Raw genomic sequence first — 19,994 nt, 5'->3', positions numbered from 1 at the left:
CCCTATCAGGCAGTTAGTATATTAGCCCCATTTTACAGATGAAGAAACAGAGGCAAAGTGGCTTGCCTAAGGTCACCAGGCAGGTACGTGGTACCCAATGGGGATACAAACCCAGGCCCCCTGACATGCTAAGAAGCTCATCTAACAGGTGCTTGGAGCTAGGGGAGCTGAAGGGTCTGGTTTTGTGCCCAGCCGCATCCCCTCAGGGACTCTCTCCTCGTTCCCCTGCAGTGCAACTGACTTCAGTTACTATCTTGCCTGCCAGATACCCCGCGCATGTCATTGCTCCCCCTCTGCCGCCCCTCCCACCCAGTCAGGCCTCAGAGTGCCTCCATCCCCTCACACTGGCTCTCCATCTCTGCTCAGGCCCCAGTATCTCCCCCTTCAACTGCTACAATAGCTTCCTGACTTTTCTATCTCCACCCTCTCCTGTCTACCATTCAGCCTCTATGTTCTTATCAGCCTTAATCTTGTCACATCCATGTTCGAAAACCTCCCACAGCTCCTCACCACTCCAGAATAAAGTCTAAACTTCTTGACAGGGCATTCAAGGCCTTTCATGCCCACCACCAGGCTGCCTTTCCCTCTACGAACCCTGCACTCAGGTGAAAACATAACAAGTCAGTGCTCCCCAGACACACTTCACACTTTGTGGCCTTTATCCTTTGATCCTGGGGATCCTTCCTAGGATCCAACCTCCATCTCCCTGAGCCCACACCTCTCTGTGTCAACATTATATTCACCCTTCCAGACTCACCTTGACTTCTTCTCCTCCAGGAGACCTAGATGTGAGCTTCCCTTTCTCCTAATGTCCCTGGCATCTATTGCTGCTTTCTTGAATTTAGCATTCCCCAAGTGGATATCTGTGATCAGACCCACCTGGCATCCACCCGCCTTTAACAGCCTCTGATGAGCTTCGAGGAATCACCTCTTCCCCACTCTGTATTCATGTGGTTGGGTGGGGCTGGCCTCACCTCCTTCTTCCTCCATGAAAGGCTGGCGGATATCCCAGGCCTGTCAGCATCATGTTATTGGTTCAGGGATAGACACATGACCCAACTCAAGCCAATGAGAGCTGAGCTTGGAATTTTTGTTGAAAACGTCAGGAAAGAAACACTCTTCTTACTGGAGTTTCTAAACTGGGAGTGTGTAAACTTGCAGCTGCTAGGGGCCATCTGTACAGCCAAATGGGGAGAGCCTGACTGAGGGTGAAGCCAAACACAGAGGAAATCAGAGCCAAGCAACAGAGAGGGACTGGATTCAGCCATACCTGAATACAGCCCACTCCAGGATTTTTCAGCCACATGAACCAGTTAAAATTAGGTTTCTGTCACCTGCAACAAGGTTCCTAAGCATACAACTACTAAGGGTGAGGTACCATGCAAGGCAATGGGGTATAACCACAAAGATGTGAGCCTGATTCTAAAAGAGCTCATTTTCTATCTCTTTATTTCTAAGAACGGCTATGTTGAGATACAATTCACGCACCATAACATTCATTCTTTTAAAGTCTACAGTCCTATGGTTTTTAGTATAGTCACAGAAATGTGCAACCATCAAGACAGCTTACTTTCTACCTTGCACTGAAAATGACAAGCATGTGCTTGCTCTGTTCTGCCCTGTGCACCAGCCCCTCTCCTGAGCCCAGTGCTGGGTTTACGCCTTTCTGTAGTACCAGCAACTGCAGTAGGTGCCCAATGGCTACTAAGCTGTACTCAGACCTCCTGAAAAGCTCGGCCTCCATCCAACAGTTGTTTAGGTCCTCTCTAAAGCACAATGAATGAGAGAACAGATATTTGGCAAAACCACTCAAGAAAAGGATGTGCTCACCGATCACTAGGTTTTCTCTGGGTTTTCCAAGCTGGATCCCTGCAACAGGGTAGACCTTCTGAGAGGTGCACACCTGGAATGTGCTCCTTTGGCTCCCTGAACTTTTCCCAAGTTTATTACAGAATAATTTAAAATAGTACCAAGGGGAAAACATATAAATCCAACAGTAGGGGAATGATTTAATACTTATGGGGCACCCATAGGATAGAATAGTAAATAGCCTCTAAAATTCATCTTTGCAAAGAAGATTTAAGGACATGCTATAACATTAACTGAATGAAACAAAAATAAAAGGGTGCATAGAGATTTCAAGCACACAAAATAGTAAACACCAGCAACTGGAAGGGAATAATACTAATTATTAGATGCAATTACCTTTGTGTAGGTGGATTATAGACAATTTTTTTCAATGCTTCTCTACAATTTTCTATTTTTCCAAAATGAAAATTACTTTAATCAAATCAGAAAAGCTGACATTATTTTTTAACTCATCCCTTGGTTATTATTTACTTTTATTAATGTGGCTACCAAAGAATGAGAAACAATCACATGAAGAACATTTCTGAACCTGCAAAACTTTTATGGAAAAAAAAGACACGGTCCCTCAGAGTCTTTTAAACAAACACGTAAGTAATGTAATCTACCATGTTTACCTTTTAACCTTGACTGCCAGGAGGCTCAGAGCTAAAATTTAATTTACAAAAATGCAGTAACCATCTTAGCCCAGGTTCTGGGTTCGGTAACTTGCATGCTTCTATGTGGTTTCTGATGCTTCCTTTTATCTGTTTTTTCAATTGTCTTGCTTGTGCTTTTATATACTCAAATCTTCCTTGGAATACATAAAGAAGTATTTGCTGATGTGATTTGAGGTACACCAGAGAAGAGAGGTCCTGCCTAGCAGATGCTCTGCTGGGATGTTTCATTTTTACAAACACATGGCACTGAGTGGGGCTTTGAATGCTTTATTGCTATTCTAATTACAGGAGAGGGGCAACTGAATAAGTGTGTGTGGGAGGCTCCTTTATTGAGACAGGCTAGTCCCAATGATCAGATCAACCCATGTTTTGCTAAATCTCCATCTCTTTGAAGACTGTGTGGACAGAGGTCCACCCTGGCTGCCCACTGTCTCTGGCCATTGACTGACAGCAAATGTTAGCAAAGCCAGCCAAAATGTGTTCACCACATCCATCCTGCATTCAAGTCTACAGACAACAAGTGACACACCCAGCAAGTGACAAGGGGGTATACACAATCCATAAAGACATCCTATCTGAATAAAACAGGGTCCACACACTCTAACACAAGCCCCAAACACCCTTTAGATCACTGTGGATTTTGCTGCAATTACCCAGATTGATCCTTTACTTCGGCTTAGAGAGAAAGTACCTGTACTCTAAAGATGGACCACTTGAAAAAATTAAGTATTATATCACCCGGGTGTTCTCCTAACCGTGACACTTCATGGCAAGAGATACATATTTGTTTGATTGTAAGCCAAGATTCTTTTTTTTCTGGTGGTAACTTCACTGAGCCTTCATGAGATTTCAGAAGTGAGCAAAACAAATAAGCAGTCAATATTTTAGTTGTGACCATTTTATCACATCTGAAGTCACAATGTCCTACTTGTGAATCCACACCAGAGGAAAATGAAGGAAGGAAGGCAGGAAACGTTTATATAGTGCTTACAGCATGCCAGACAGAGCACTGGCCGCTGCACCTGCCAGCTCAAGGCGTTTTCCATTCCAGCCTGCTATCTCCCTTAAGCATCACAATACCATCCTGGGGAGTACATATAATAGTCCCAGTCTTTCAGAAGTGGAAATCTAGGTTTAGAGAGATCAATACCTTGCTCAAGGTCACCCACAGGGAAGATACTAGGTTTCTGACCAGAAGCCAGGTTAAAGCCACCCCAAAGCCCATGCTCCGTGCCCCTTCAAATGGCGAGATATGCTTCCCTGCTTGCGTGAGGCTGAGATTATACCCTCTGCCCTCCTTCCCCTGAGCTGAAGTGCCTTCTGACTGCCTCATCCTCTTGACTTTAGGCCCCCTCTCACTCAGAAAGTCATCAAGACACACTTGAAAAATAAAATATAAAAGCATCAACCCACACCCTGAAATTGAGCACCCTTCCCTTTGCTGCTACTAACAAGCTAATATGAAATCTCTTTCAGGGAAGCTTTCTGAAGGGAATAAATTGATGGTGAAAACATTATGCAGCTGACAATATTTGGTGATGATGCAAGCAGGGCTGCCCTGTCCATAAATGGTTTTGTCTCCAAAAGAACCGGCTCTCCGTGTCCTTTCCAAAACAAAAATAGATAGATAGATATAGATGGAGCACCAGAGAAATAGTATCCAGAAGACATGGTTCGGTATAATTGCATTGCCCTCCCGTTTATGTGTGCCAGGCAACTACCCCAGAGAACTTGAAATGTTCTGGAGAAGACAGGAATGTCATTCAGAAATGATTCCACACGGGTTGGCTCTGCACAGCTACCCAGCTTACATCCTCCTGGGGCAGAGGAAGCTTCTCTGCTTGCAGCAGCCTGCGTGCACCGCCACCAACTGCCACCCGTTTCTTCACCTTTTATTTACAGCGCAGAGCAGGCTGGTTCATCAGTGAAGGGGAGAGGTGGGGAATAAGATGCAATCCAGATTTCTGTTCTTTCTCCGGGGACCAAAAAAGGGGGGGGGGGCACACAGAGAAGGAAGTGTAGCCTAGGCTGCACGATCAACGCGGCAGCGCGACCCTGCTCTCAGAAAGGGGTTTGCACCAGGGCTCGAGCAGAAGCGCCCAAGGAGCCCCAGGAAGCCGGGTCAATCAAGCCCAGCGCCTCGGCCGGGCTTTGGCGCGGTGGAAGAGGCGCCAACCGAGCGTACTGCACAGGAAATCACTGCCCCCTTCAGGCCGCGTCTCAGATGCTGCGGCCGGAGCGTAAGGGCTCCCTCAGTCCCGAAAAACTCGCAAACCCGACCTCGCGCGGCCCGCGATCCCTCCTCTGAGCCCCCTAGGCGCACCCCAGCCCTCGGGCGGGCGGTGAAGGTGTGCACTGTTGCTGCAGCCGGAATGCAAGCTGAGGGTGTGAGGAGGGGGCTTGGGATGGAAAGCTCTCGGCTCTTCGGATCCCCTCAGAGAAGGGGGCAGGGAGGGCAAACCGGGTGCTGCGCTCCAAGTCCGTGCTTCAAGTCTGCGCCCGGGGAATCTGCGCCTGCAGCCGCCCGGCCACCAGCAGCGGCGCGGCTGCACACCCTCGCGTGCCCGGGGCGAGACCTGATCAGGGCACTCTCTGATCAACCAGCCCGAGGGGGTCTCCTCAGAAAACCGCTCGGGCCATAGGCAGCGCCGGATACATGCAGGCAGCAGCGCTGCAGAGCCGGCGGCCCCACGCCGGCCTGAGTAGTACTGGCTCCGAGCTCGTCCAGCCCTGCTGCGCCCTCCAGCCCCTCGGGTCCCCGAGTCCTCCGGACCTCAAAGCACAGCTCGGCTTTCCTGGATCCGAGAGCAGGCCCGTGGCCTCTCTAGCCCCGGATGGCCCGGTTTAGAGTCAATGCGCCTGTTCTTCCCACCTAGCACTCCACAGCCCCACCAGCGGGGACCTGGGCAGGGGCGACCACTGCAGGCTTTTGGGGAGGTTCAGTTACCACCTTCTCCACTCCTTCTCTGGGCAAAGGAGACCCTAGTCTTCTATCCCACACCCCACAAGCATACACACACATACAATCCCAGAGGAGGAAGATGTTCAGCAAATCTTGGTACTGGCTGTGCCAACCAAGCCCGGCGGGACCCAGAGGGTAAGCACTGAGCCCCAGCCCGCGCGGTGCCCTCGGCAGGCTCAATCAGGGCTCTACCCATGGGCCAAAGCTTGCTTCTGTCCAACACGCCCTCCCCCATCGCCCCCATAGCCCCGACGGCACGGGCGGCCGACACTCACCTCGGTGTCGTAGAGCCGCAGGTCGAGGAAGTAGGGGCGCAGGAGCGACTCGTTGCGGATCTGCTCGATAGCCAGTTCCACCGCAGGGAGCACGCCGCGCCCGATGCTGCCCTTGGCCACCTCCTTGGTGAGCGGCATGAGGCCCATGATGGAGAGCGGAGGGCTGCTGGGCGGCGGCCGGGGGACACCCCGCGCCCAGCCCCAGGCCCCGGGCGCCAGCGGCAGCAGCAGCGGCAGCAGCAGGAGCAGCAGCAGGCGCGCGGGCGGCGGTGGCGGCGGCGGCGGCGGCCCGGGCTGCCCGGAGCTCGGCGGGGAAGCCATGCCGCGCCGCGGGCTGCGGGCGCCGGCTCACTCGGCCCGCATGGCCTGGCCCGGCCCGCCGCCCCGCGCCAAGCTCTCCCCGCGGCGCCCGCGCAATGGCGCCGGCCCCGGCTCCGGCTCCGGCTCGGCTCAGAACGGCCGCGGCGGCGGCGGCAGCGGCGGCGCCCGTGACGGATCAATCACGCCGGGAAGGGGTGGGAACGAGCGGAGTGCGGGAGGCGGGGAACGAGCGAGCGAACGCGGAGAGGGGGGGCCGGCGTCTTCGCGCGCGCCTCTCTCCAGCGCGGCTGCCCCGAACCGGGCCGCCTCCGCCCGCCCCCGTGCACGCTCTGAGCCGCTCTCCCGCCGGGAGCCGCTCGGCGGCAGCCTCTGGAGCCCGGCCGGGGGAGGGCGGGCGGTAGGAAACGCGGGAGGCGAAGGCGAGGCTGCTCCGCGGCGGCTCGGGCCGCCTCCGGGGACAGGGACGGGCCGTGCGCGCCGGGGGAGGGGAGGCACTGGCGCTGCGGCGGCCGCGGGGAGGGCCGCCTTCCCAGCACACGCACACACGCGCCCCCGGCCCTCCGCCACGCGGGCTGCCCGCGACCGCCCGGGACCTTAGGGCCCGGGTATAGCGGCTGAGGGAACGAGGACGGCGTACTGGCACACGCAGTGGCCGCCGCCGCTTCTCCGAGCGCTTCCTGTAGCACCTGCACGGTGATTTGGGACTGCTTCTTGGAGGTTTGGCTGGGAACGTCTGGTTTGCGAGCGCGCCACTGAGGCGTCCTAGAGGCACCTGCAGCCTACACTCCCCTGCTCTGCGCGGGTGTCTAGGTGACCCTGACTGAGCCCGAAGGGGCGGCCGGGGCGGCCAAAGATGCCAACGGCGTTCGAACGCCCCTTGGTGCTGAGGTGTCCAGCCCTTTGGGCTTGGCTGAAAGCCCCCTCCTTCCCCACCAGCCTGAACCGCCCTTTGCCAACCCCAAGAGAATATGGTCTTCACCTTGCGTGTGCTACTGCCCCCTCCAGGCGTTTGACCTCCCCACGTCCCCATTCCCAAAGGGGGCTCCGCCCTAGAAATCTCCCACCCACCCACCCCCGCCTCCCCAGGTCGGAGTACAGTCCTCAGGCCAGAGCGGACCCATGCTCCCCTCGACTTGGCCCTCTCTATAACAGGTAGCACCGGCTGCACTGGCTAGCCTTAATTAAGCAAAGCAGTCCTGTAATCTGACCTAGTGCCTCAGGCCCCGTGTACCTCTCCAAGCTTGAAGAATAGGAACCGTGGTGGTCATGAAAATACAAAATCCCAAGAGGTGAATAATAAGGGGGACACAATAGGACATCAAATCAGAAAACCTCCTTGAGCCTGAACCAACCATTGTGGGCAATATGGATGACCTTGTTAACAAGGTTGGGAATTTAACCTTTACTGAACACTTGCTACCTGCCTTATTATGGAACACACACAATAGCCCTAGGAACCAATACTGTGTTCATCATCCTCACTTTACAGACCAGTACACAGAGAGGTTCCATAGCTTACTGAAGAACACAGAACTACTGAGAGAGGACTGAAACCCAGAGCCACAAGAGCTCTGTACACAGTGCAGTGGAAGTCAGGATGGGGAACAGGTTCCCCTGTGGGAAGGAAACTAGCTGCCCTGACTCTGAATTGTTCTGGACCTTGGTTCCCTTGGGCATGTAGTGAAGGAGCTGGACCACACGTTGTCCACAGACTCGCTCTTCTGGAGTGAGGCAGGGGCAGCCCTGAATCATATGCTATGTTATTATCAGGAAGCATGAAGATGGAGAGGAGAGGCCGAGCCCAACTCCTGGAAAGTAACTTGGACAGTTCTGGGGAAACCAAGCCAAATTCTCCCTGTCCAACTCCTCTTTCTAGGCTTCTGCAGACACCACCTCCCAGGCTCCACTTAACCTTTCCAAGCTGGAGGGTTTGCAAGGGCAGAGCTCACTTGTGCATCTCCACCAAAAAAAAAAAAAAGTGGTCCAGAGGACAATGTAATCCCTAGATGCTCCCTCAGCTGGTATCTTGACATCACAGATATACCCTAGTCATAGGCTTCTAGCATCTGCCATTCCCCAACTCCTCAGCTCAGGTTTCTGAATGAGCATTTTCACTTTTTTCCTTTTTTTTCCCCCTTAGTCGTTTGTGTTTTCCTTGTAAGCCATGCCAATATGGAGTATCCGCTGACACCTACATCTGGGAATAAGTTGAAAGCTGGAATAACTTTGCTTGACATTTACCAAGTGGTTGAAGGACCTGCCTGGCAACTACCTTTCAGCCTCTCTGTCTCCACCTATGAGGTGACCTGGCCTCTACACACCTGGCCTGGGACCAGCCCTGACCCAAGGAGCTCCAATCTCACTCTCCAACAGTCTGGCTCCAGGCCAAGCTGTGATCTCATGCCCCATTTCTGATGTCTGGGCATCCCTCTGGTTCCCAGATCCTATTCTGGCCTGTGTTCCAGTTTGGGTAACTGGATCCCCGGCATTCTTCCTTGGGTCTGAGTTACTGTCTTGGTTACCAGTCTCCACTCCATGTTCTTCTAAACCTGGAGTTCAGCCTCTTGCTTTATAATAATCATTCATTGCTTCAATCAATGTTTTGCAGTGTCTACTCTGTTCTGGGCGGTGTCCTAGGAGCGGAGGATACAGAAATAAACAAGCCAAACTAAAATCCCTGCCCTCATAAAATTGACATTCTAGTGGAGATAGAGAGACATAAACAGAAAGAAGAAGAAGATATTCTAGTATGTCAGTTTATGAAAAGTGCTATGGAGAACAATAAAGCAGGAAAGAGGACTGAGACTGACAGGGTGGGGCTGCAGTTTGAAACAGGGAGGTCACAGAAGGACATACTGAGATGACTTCACCAAAGACCTAAAGGAGGTAAGTAAGCAAAACATGCAAATAGTGTTCCAGGTGGAGGAACAGCAAGGGCAGAGGCTCTGAGATAGAAGTGTGCCTGGCATGTTCAAGGAACTGTCAGGAAGCCAGTATAGCTGGAGTGGGGTGAGCAAGGGGAAAAGCAGTAGTACCCAAGGTCAAAGGCAGGCGAGATCAGGTAGGACCTGGGCATTGTGAGGACTTTGGCTTGCACATGATGAAGTGAGGAATGACTGGGGGGAACTGAGTGGGTCAGTGATGTGATCTGATCTGCCTATCAAGTAAAGAGTTGTTGGCAGGAAGCGGAGAGACCAGTGAGGAGGCTATTACAATAAGCCACATATGGTAACAAGAACCAGGCTACAAGCAGAGGAGGTGGGGAGAAGTGGCTAGGTTAATAATTGTTCTTCTTATTATTAATGGGAATAAAATGCATTGGCAGATGCCAAGTCCCAGGACTGTGGTAAACAACTTACAAGAAACATAGTAGAGACTTTAGAAAGCGATATGCTCAGGGTCGCACCCCTACAAAGTGATAAAACATGAATGTCAGTCCAGGTCTGTATGGCTTAAATTCTCATCTTCCTCCCCAAATCCTGCCTCCTTAGCAATCCTTTCTCCCACGCCCTTTTCCTGTACACAAGAACCAGTAGCTAGTCTCCAAACCCTAGTTTAGAGGTTGGGGCTGTGTGGAAAGATGATGCTTGTTCCCTTTCTGGGGATCTGGGGGGAGTGTGCATGGTCCACTGGCTGCCTGTCAGCAGGACACCGCATCCCTTTAAGCAGGATTCCGACAATGGGAGGCTAACCAGGCCTCCACCTGCTGTCTGTCCTCCTTCTATATCAGGCTGGACAACCCTTGCCACTCTGGTGCCAGCTGCTCAGATCTGCATCCGTGCAGCTGTCTCCTCCCAGGAACTGGGTCCAGTTTCCAACACCCTGTTCCCAGTTTGACCTGTCATCCATGCCTGCCTCTATTCTAACTCCCAACAACGGGGAGGTCTTCTTTTACGGTTTTCTTTAAAAAAATATATAAGCCATCTTTGCAAACATCTCCCATGTATTTTTTATTCATGTTTACATTGAAATGTTTCTTTCAACCAAGTAGCTCGGCTGTTTTTTTTAAAGTACATTGTTTGTTTTCATTTCCATTTTTTTAATGGATAAGTTATGAATGATGGATCCAAAAAAGATTAGCTGAATGAATCTAAGTTGCTTTTCTTTTTTCACAAGGCATGTTTTCTAAACCATAAAATTAGGTTTCAGGCATCAAATGTGGTCTGGTGACACAGTTCGAGTAATAATAAAGCTACCATTTATTAAACACCTACGTACTCTGTGCCAGACACCTTGGTATGCATCATCTTAATCTTCATGACTGCCTGAAAAATAGGTGTTAGGATACCAGTGTTTCAAATTATGTGGCTGAGGGCCAGGTGGGTTAAACGACGTGCCTAATGTACTCATCAGAGGCAGCAACGGGGCCCAAACCCAATCTGTCCAACCCCAAACTCCTGCATTTGCCTCTCCTTGAAGATGCCCTTATATAACTGAGGAGGAAATAGTCTTAAAAAAGTAAAGACTGCTGCTGAGGGTCAACATAAGAGGTAAGATGCCTTGGCCAGGATCCCCCACCGAAATAGAGATGAAGCTGGCTCTCCTTTATCAGGGGAGAGCATCTGGCCTGGAGACAGTCTGACTAAACCTTTCAGGAGTCAGTGCCAAGCCTGAGGTGGACCAGCAGAGCTTGGAACCTCTCCTCCCACCCCTGCTCTTCGTGCAGTTTGAGAACTGTGGAAGATGGCGGAATCACCTTGCTCCATGTCGGCTGGACAGGTCCTAAGCGTACATAGGTGGGAAATTTGGTTCATAACTGAGAGGTCTCCAGAAGGATACCACCTCCCATTTAGAGGTTTCAAAAACATTAAGATCCTTTACAAAGGGGATCATAGATGGATAAAAGGCACAGTTTAGGAACAGAGCCTTAGACAGGGAAGCATCCTGCCACGTGTCTGGTCTAACCACTCACTAAACCTTAGGGGTAATGGTGAGTTTGGAGTCAGGCAGTCATGGGTTCAAATTCTGGCTTACCAATTATTAGTGGTACAATTCTGGGAAGTCACTCACTCTCCTGAACTTCAGTTTCCTCATCTCTAAAGTGGGAATAAACGATTCCTCTTTCACAACAACAAGGTTGTTGTAAGGATTAAACAGTAACAACAGCTAATATGTTTTGAGCACTCACATATGCTGGGGACCCTTCCAAGAACTTCCCAGATAATTAACTCCCTTATTAAGTAAGATGATGCATAGTACTAGGCACTTATTAGGCAAACAACTAATAACAATATTAATAGTAATAATAATAATAATAATACCACTGCAGTTGGCAAGAGCAGTGCCTCCTGAGGCTCCCACTCCATTATTTGAATGATGGGGTTTTTGTACATTATTTCTTAGGCTCCACCTATAGCCTTTCTGTAGCATTCATTATGGATCCCAATTTGCTGCTGGAGTCCATGATACTCCCTCTCACCCATGGTGGCCCCTGACCAAAGACAGTTCACAGGTACCTCCTCACTCCCATCCAAATCAAGTCTTCCAGGAGAAATATCCCCAGATTCCTCAGTCTTCCCTGGCCACCAATCTAAAGTCTGTCCTTGGCTATCTTCAAAGATGATACCTAGAAGTGACCACAAACCCTCCACGTGAGCCAGGAAGCACACAGAATAGCAGGGCCATCCCTTTGTGCTCAGGACTCTGGACTGCTGTCCCACTGTCCTCACAGTCCAGAGTTACCTGCACTTTGCTAACAGCCGTATCACCCCTTTGGATCATAGGAAGCTTGTGATTCTCCAAGAGCCCTAGGTTTGATTTCTGTGGAGTTGCTGTGCTTTTTCAAATGAACAGCAGCCACATTTCTTTGATCCTGTTTATCAGCAGTTTAATTCAGCGACCTATGAACAGGCTTGAAACATGCCATTCATAATTATGTCCTGATATTCCAGCCTGTTGAGGGCATCCTGCATCTTAGCACTGTTCTCTTTCATAGTCACCATCTCTCAGTTAGTGTCATTATTGTTGGACAATCTGATTTTCTTCCTTAACCTGAAGCATTGATCAAAATGTTAAAAAGGAGAATGATAAAGATAGAGCTTTGTGACTATCCACACTGGGGGCCTCTGCCCCGTCTGGCCCTGCGACCAAACCCACTGAAAATTCTCCCAACTTCCAAATTCTGCAGCCCATGTCTCTCCATCTTGCACTCCAAAATATGAGAAGCTTGCTAAAGTTTTTTCTGAAACCCTGATGCATACTGTCTCCTTATTTCTCCGACCTGCCAGATTAGTAACTCTACAACTACCGGTGATTATGGCTGGGCTGGTTTTTGGTGAACCCACGTCCACTCCTAAGGACCACCGTCTCTTCTCTGTGTGATCACACATCATTTGTATAATCAGTCCTTCTCAAACTCTGCTGAAGATCAACACTCAAATCCCCTTTTGCTGAGGTCACCCTTTTAGTCTCTCAGAATATCAAAACTCTGCTGCATCCCCCATCGCCTAACCCTTCCTTTCTTTCGTCCCCCAAAGATCCTTAGATGCTCTCTCTGATTCCCACCCACAGTTTCATGCCCAGCCCTTCATCTGGACCTGGAGACATGGGCTCATTGAAAGCATCTACGTGCCCTCTAAGAGTCTTCTCATCTCTCATTCCCCTCTTAACCATGCTCGTTCTGCTATTTCTGTTTGCTGGTCATTCTCTGCCAAAACGTCTAGTGTGTCTCTGTCACAAGCCTCGAGATGAGACAGTTCTGCATTCCCTTCATCATTCTCTCTTGCTTGCTCCAAGTGCACCCTACAAAGCCTCTAGGGAGGTCTGTGATGTTCTTCCAAAGCCTCAGTTCATTTTGAGATTGAGTGCCTGTGTGTTCCAGCAGGTTCCTCCATTCCGGACCCTTACTTCCATGTTTTTCTCCATGGCCCTAATTTCTGTGTGTGGCGGGGAGGGTGTTAATTGTATTGAACTACAACATATATACAGAAAAATACAGAATCTTAAGTGCACAGCTCAATTAATTTTCATAAAGTGAACACACCCATATAAACAGCAGCAAGAACCAGACACTACCAGCACCCAGAAGCCCCTGTTAGGGTCCCCTGCCAGTCACTACCCTCCCTCGGGGTAGCCACCATCCCAACAGCTAACATTAAAGATTGGTTTTTGCCTTTTCTTCGTCTTGATATAAATGGAATCACCGTCTGTCCTCCTTTGTGTCTGGCTTCTTTCACTCAACGTTGTGTTTGTGAGATTCATCCTCAATGCTGCGTGTGGTCGTAGATCTTTTATTCTCATGGCTGTATGGCTGCCTCAGCCTTTTACAATCTGACTTCCTCTCATGGATCTGTGTGCAGCCCCTCGGTTTTCTCTCCACCCACCCCCAACCTGGCTGGCTGCAATGGTCTAACTTGTATCCCTACCTCTAATCTTACTCTTCTCCAACCTAACCCTCATCTACCTTGCCAGACTAAACTTTCCAGAGCTTGCTCTAATCAAGTCTCTTCCAGCTCAAAACAATCTATGGTTCTCTGTCCTCTGTGGGTACAAACTCCCAAGACTGGGATTAGGGCTATTTACAATCTGGCTTCAATGTTTCCTCCTTCCCTCCCCACACCTTCTGTGTTCTAACGCTAGAAGAAATTAGATGGCCCATAAACATGCCTGCCCTTTTCTGCCTCGATACCTTTGCTCATGCTATTCCTTCAACCTAGAATATTCTTCTTACTCTTTCTCCCACTGGCAAAATCCTTCAAGACCCAGATCAAATGTCACCTCCCTGTGATACCTCCTCCAGTCACTCCAGCAGAAATAACTGCTACCTTCTCTCAGCTTCCTTAGCAAGGCTTGGTTCATGCTGAGAGATATCACTTATCACTTCCTTAAAAGGTAATTACCACATTTCACCCATTGTAAGACACATTTTTATTCATCTCTGGAATAAAGATGCACCTTGCCACTGATGGCATTTTATAATTGGCAGTATTTCTTTTCTTTCTTGGTGATACACAAAATACTGTTGTCTTGGATTAGATGAAATACAGTATTTCATTTTTTATCTCAGCATATTCTAGAAAGACTCTGTGGTATCATACTACATTGTATAGTTTTCTACATCTCTGGGTCCCTCTCCGTGTGTGAGACCATAAGTACACACAAAGCACGCATCTATGTTTGTTGAATGAATAGGTGTGCATTATTCACCATTACCTGGATGACTTCTGCACATATTTTTATATTGGAGAGAGGAGGTGGCATGGGGAAGCCCTCTCAGTGTGGCTTTTCATGAGGTTCCTCACAAGGAGGAGAGGATTACCCTTTCCTGCAGGGGTGCTGAGGGCCAGGTGATGGTTGGGGAGGGCTGGAGTCAGTCACAGAGGTCTTGCTTCCCTGTGGCTGGCATAGCTTGGGGTTGGAAAAGTCACAAAGGATTCATTTAGTGCTGAATCCTTGATCAGCAAAGCAAACTTCAATGATAACATCCTTCCTATTGGGTAAATATGATTTGCTTTTCAAGGATCTGATTTATAGCCCGGTTTTCAGGAGCACACTATGACCAGAAGCAGTACATCCTATCCTGCCATCTTGTTCCAAGCCTCTTCTGTGAATAACAACAGTGAGTCTTTTCATTTGCTTTTTCCTGATGAAATCTGTTATTCCCTCTGCCCCACCAACCTGGCTCTATATTATATTAAATAACAAAGGACAGAGAAAAGATGGCATCTAACTTAAGTGATATTCTAGTTACTCTTTGCCCATTTCTTAATATTCCAGCCACTCAAATTTCATAGGTGATTTTAGTAAAATCCAGCATATTCTATTATTTTTCAAGCGCTTCTAAAGTTTGGAAACACATCATGCATTGTCAGATGCTTTGGGATGATCCACTTAATGTGATTAATGATACTGTCTTTTTCTGATATCACACCACCCTGCACAACTGTATAAGCCTAAGAGCCCCTGACTTCAGATGGATCTGTGTCCATGTTTAACAGATTGGTTTGGAAGGAAGTTTGCCCCTATGTTCATCAGGGATCCTGAACCAGGTAACAATTCTACAGGATTTTTTCCAGTTTTAGGTCAGTACGATAAAGAATTCAGTATATGTATGAGATGCTGCTTTCTGTTGGATGGTTTTCCTGGGTATTTCAAGGATGTGGAGACTGCCAGGCCGATGAGCATGATAAAGTTCAACTGCATGGCCATCTGGACTTCCTTTGGGGAGTCTGATTGATATCTTTATTTTGTCAGGATCTTGGAAAGCACTTAATTCTTTTATACAAAGTTAATTCTCTTTTGGCAAATTAGATGCCTCTGGGAATTTTCTAAATTTCATCTTCTCCTTCAAAAGATGGATATATCACTTGTAATGTGAAAACAACAAATAAAAAGTTTCTTACTGTCAGGAGTGGCGACCTTTGGCTAATAGGACCAGGAGTGAGAGGTAATGGAGGGGTGAAAGAGACCTATTTCTCACCTTACATCCTTCTGTACTGTTTGATTTTTTTTTTTTTTACCATGAGCATGTATTCCTTTTATTAAAAGAAAAAGTTTCTTGTATCACTTTGCTCTCTGTTTTGTTATTGCTTTTGGTTCTACCTTAATTTTGAGAAATTCAGCCAGAAGATGACACAGTTCATTTAAAAAATCCAGCAACAAAACAACAAAATGATTTTTAAAAAACTACCTTTGGATTCTGTTGTTTACTATTGACTTCCCTTTTCAATTCTCTTTTTATTTATGCCCTGATTTTTCCCCCAATATTAGATTTTATCTTACAATAGAAACAAAATAAAACCCTCATGTCTCAAAAATAAACTTATTTGGGGGGAGTTAGGGATCCTCTAGGAAATCTGGGGGAGCTACAGATCCCCTCTGCAGGGAAAGGCACAGACACACAGCTTCAGGGGTGTACCCCCCGAATATCTATTCAATATAACCGAGAGTGTAATGCCCTTTGCATATATTACCTCATTTAATTATCTCATTAACAATTCTGTGAAGCATTCTTATGCCCATTTTACAGAAGAGGAAAATTGGAGCCTTAGCGAGGTTGAATGATTTGCCCAAGGTAGCACAGGGAAAGTGACAAACTGTGGGCTGCCATTCTGGACTTAAGGGACCAACTGGTCTTCCCTGCCATATCACAGCTTCAAGGTTAAGTGGACTGTTGATTTTCCAGCTTCTCATATTGTTTTCTTTGCCATTTCTTTTGGCAAGCTCCCCTGTGGCTTGCATGTTCTTCTCTGGACATCACCTTATGCTGGGTATGAGTGTCCAAGGGGTCAGGTGACTTTGTGTCACTTTGGAGGTTCTCAAGGAACAACCCAGAAGGAAGTCACAGAGTTCGATCTTTCTCACTTCAGCACCCCTGACATGTAACAGCAGGTAAGGCAGGGAAGGGAGATGGGAGTCACAAAGGAGAGACAGAGACATGAGAACTGCATTCTGTTCCCAATATGCTGGCGCTTGGAAAGCTCCTTGGCTTCAACTTTCTCTTTTTAAAATGTGGGGAATGATGATCGTGAGCAATTTTAACAAGAAACATATTGGGCATTTACCATATTCCTGACCCTGTGCTCAGCACTTTGTAATCAGAAATGGGCAAAGCTGGGACTCTAATCTTGGTCTGAGAGCCTCTAGGGCCTTCTACCCTAAACACTACCATCCCCCTACTATGATACATAACAGAACCACAGTTCCTAACCGATGGGCAGAAGATCAAAGGGACATGAAAAGAGATGCCACACCCTTCCAAATGCCTCTTTTCTCTCTTTTTGCGAAAATGATTTCTTGCTAAAGTCTACCTATTTAGTGTTCATGAAAATGAGAGTATGATCAATGAAAAATTAACATTCTGTGGCTATTCTTAGGCATTTATTTGTCTCCCAATCCATGATGATAACGTGAACGAATCTGGGAGAAACCCCACTCATTTGGGTTTCATTTTCTCCCTAACTCACATAACCAGAGTGTTACTAGGATTTGCTTTAATTTTAAAATATTTCTGCAGATGTGTGTTTGAGGAATTTACCCAAGACAGAACACAGGACTACCATCTTCATTGTGACCATCTGATCTGCTTTCATATTGGCCACTTCCATCTCCCTAACAGCCCAAACAGCCCAATTTTGTGCCTTTGTGCACACAAAACCTCCCACCTGGAAAGTTTTTCCCTCCAACTCTGCAACCAGTTTTCAGGGTCCAAATTAAATTCCATCTTCTCCGTGAAGCCTTCCCTGGCTTTTCCCTCCAAGGAAATGACCCCTCTGTCTTCTGAACACTTGCCCTTCACCCTTAACCTCCTGCAGGCACTGAGCACGTCTGACCTTGCGCCATCACTGCTGGTGCTCAAGGCTGCCTCTCCACTAGGCTGTGTCTGTCCTTCTCTGTCTCCTCTTCAATCCCTGCCCACGGCCTGGCACGCAGTGGTCCTCAGAAAGACATCTGCTGAAACACACTGGTGATGCCCAAGACTCATCTTCTTCACTTTCTATCATTCCTCCTATTCCCCTGCTCAGCTCTCCAACTCCTCTGGGTCAGATTCATTCTCCTTCGGGCCCTCCATCTACTCTAACCTTCTCAATTTTATTTCACCCTTCACTTGATGACGCATGTTTTGGTAATCTATTGCTGGCTTGACAAACCATTCCAAGATTCTGTGGCTTAAAAAAGCAGCCACTTTGTTTGCTTATGACTGTCATCTGGGCTGGGCTCAGCTAGGCAGTTCTGCTGGTGCTGCCGGTGGTAACTCATGTGGCTGCGTTCAGTTGGCAGGTCGGCTGGAGGTTGGGTTCAGCTAGGGAGGGTGGGCATTTGGGAATCTCTATGTCTCCAGTTAGTCTTGGAGCCACTCCCTTGCCATGTGGCCTCTGCACATGGTGTCTCCATCAGGGTAGCCAGACTTTTTATATGGCAGCTCAGGATTCTCAGAGGGCAAAAGCAAAATCCCAGACCCTCTTTTAAGTTTTAGGCCCAGAACTGGCACAGTGTCACCTCCATCACTCTCTACTGGAAAGCAAGTCACAGACCCAGCCCAGATTCAAGGGGGGAGGACATAAAAACGGCATGGATACCGGGAGACATGGTTCATTGGGGCAACCAGTGTCACAGACCACCACACCACACGTCAGGGCTATATGACTCTGTGTCTGTCCCCCTCCCATAAGTGGGCAGAGGCTGTGTCCCCAGAAGCGGCGCCGCACCCAACACAGAGTGAAGGACTTAGTGGAGAAGAAAGAAGAGGGAATTCCCCAAATAGGAGTCTGGAAACCTGGGCTCTGGACCAGGTTTACCCCAGTGTGACTTTGGGCCAGTCCCTGCCCCTCTCTGGACCTCAGTTTCCCCATCTATACCATGAGAGGTCGGACAGGTCTTTAAGATCTTTCGCATGTAGCTGACATTCTGTGATTCTACCAGACACAGTACTGACCACAGACCCATGTCCCAGCCACACCCTACTTCTGGCTATTCCCCGGATGGGCCATTTTTAGGCCTCTGCACCTTTTCGTATGTTATTCTCTCTGCCTGGACTATCATATTCTTTTCTCACTCATCCCTTCAAGACATAACGTGCATTTTTTAAACCTCATTTGCAGAGGGTGAGTTGACCACCTCCTCGGCTTGAGACACTCATCATCGATTCCATACAGTGTTCTTCTCCCGCTTTGTTTTCCCTTCATCCCCAATCCCCATTCCTCCCCCAACCCCAACATGGTCACTCCTCCAATGTGCCCGATACAGATCATATGCTGTCTAACCTTGTAAAACATCTGATCCCCTGGCAACAGGTGCCCATGCTACCTCCACCTCTCCATTTTGCCAAATAGCACCTGTACACCTGTAAATGTCCCTGTACATCCCTCCATAGGCACCTGCAGAACAGTCACTCTAAGGTATATACCTGGGGTGGGGACTACTGCATTACGAGGATGTGAATCACCTAACCAGGAAATACGAACTGCTTGGGTATTTAAAAGAGGGGGACCGGAAGGCAGGGAATTGGTTACTGAAAGAATGAAAGAGCTAGAAGCTACATGGGGACAGGGAGGCAATGAGGAATGAGCAACAACAGGAAACTTCTACCTTCCCTGGCTGGAGGGCCAGAAAGAGGATACCTGGTAAAGCTGGAATCATCACTGACCTGTTCTGACCCCAGGGAGACCTGAGACAGAGAGGAGAAGAGAGATACCCTGGCTTCTCCTTTCCTCCCACCCTCCAGCTTCCTGCCAGTGCCTCTCAGTGGAATTCAGCTGATGAGGAGCCTCAGAACCACAGCTGCAGGAACCAGACCTCCATGATACAGAGCAGAGCAGGAGAAGGACGAGAAACAGATCTCAGGACACACAAGCTCTGGGCTGGCACTTTAGCAGCCACATAACCAGCATCTCTAAAACCTGCCAGAATGCTCTCTAGATGGCTGTGACAGTTTAACACAGCCCACATGCTTGCCAACACTAAGCATGACACAACTTTCTAATTTTTTTTTAATTGATGGGTAGAAAATGGACTCTTGCTATGGTCATTTGCATTTCTCTCAATTCCTGGTGAGGCAGAGAATCTCTTCATGTACTTGTCAACCATCCATGATTCTGCCTCTCTGAAACTGCTTCTTCTTGGTTTACAAATATTTCTTGTATAAGCCAGTCATTAATCCCTTGTCAGATTTAAATACTACAGATATTTTCTCCCTATCTGTTAACATTGTGACCTTCATTTAAAAAGAAATCTTTCATTTAGTCAAATCTATTATTATCATTACTGATCCCCCTTTTTTACTGAGGTATAGTTGATGCACAATATTACATGTTTCAGGTGTACAACATAGTCATTCACAATTTTTAAAGGCTATATTTCATGTACAGTTATTATAAAATATTGGCTATATTCCCTGTGTTGTTATATACTTGTGGCTTATTTATTTTATGCAAAGTAGTTTGTACCTCCTAATTCTCTACCCTATCTTGCCCC

The 19,994-nt window shown here is 48.3% G+C and overlaps 1 protein-coding gene across 1 annotated transcript in view; it reads right to left on the bottom strand.

Annotated features, from left to right (window-relative positions):
* Positions 1-6,260, bottom strand: part of GABBR2 (gamma-aminobutyric acid type B receptor subunit 2) — a 369,057-nt gene extending 362,797 nt beyond the window's left edge. Inside the window, exon 1 of the mRNA XM_032634226.1 lies at positions 5,763-6,260. Coding sequence (XP_032490117.1) covers positions 5,763-6,083 — 321 coding nt within the window. The 5' untranslated portion in view covers positions 6,084-6,260. The remainder of the gene's footprint in view (positions 1-5,762) is intronic.
* Between the last annotated feature and the right edge of the window lie 13,734 nt (positions 6,261-19,994).

Source organism: Phocoena sinus, chromosome 6 (assembly GCF_008692025.1).
Source record: "Phocoena sinus isolate mPhoSin1 chromosome 6, mPhoSin1.pri, whole genome shotgun sequence".
Classification (NCBI taxonomy): Eukaryota; Metazoa; Chordata; class Mammalia; order Artiodactyla; family Phocoenidae; genus Phocoena; species Phocoena sinus.
Note: the sequence above shows the minus strand (reverse complement) of the source record. Positions and strands in the feature narration are given on the sequence as shown.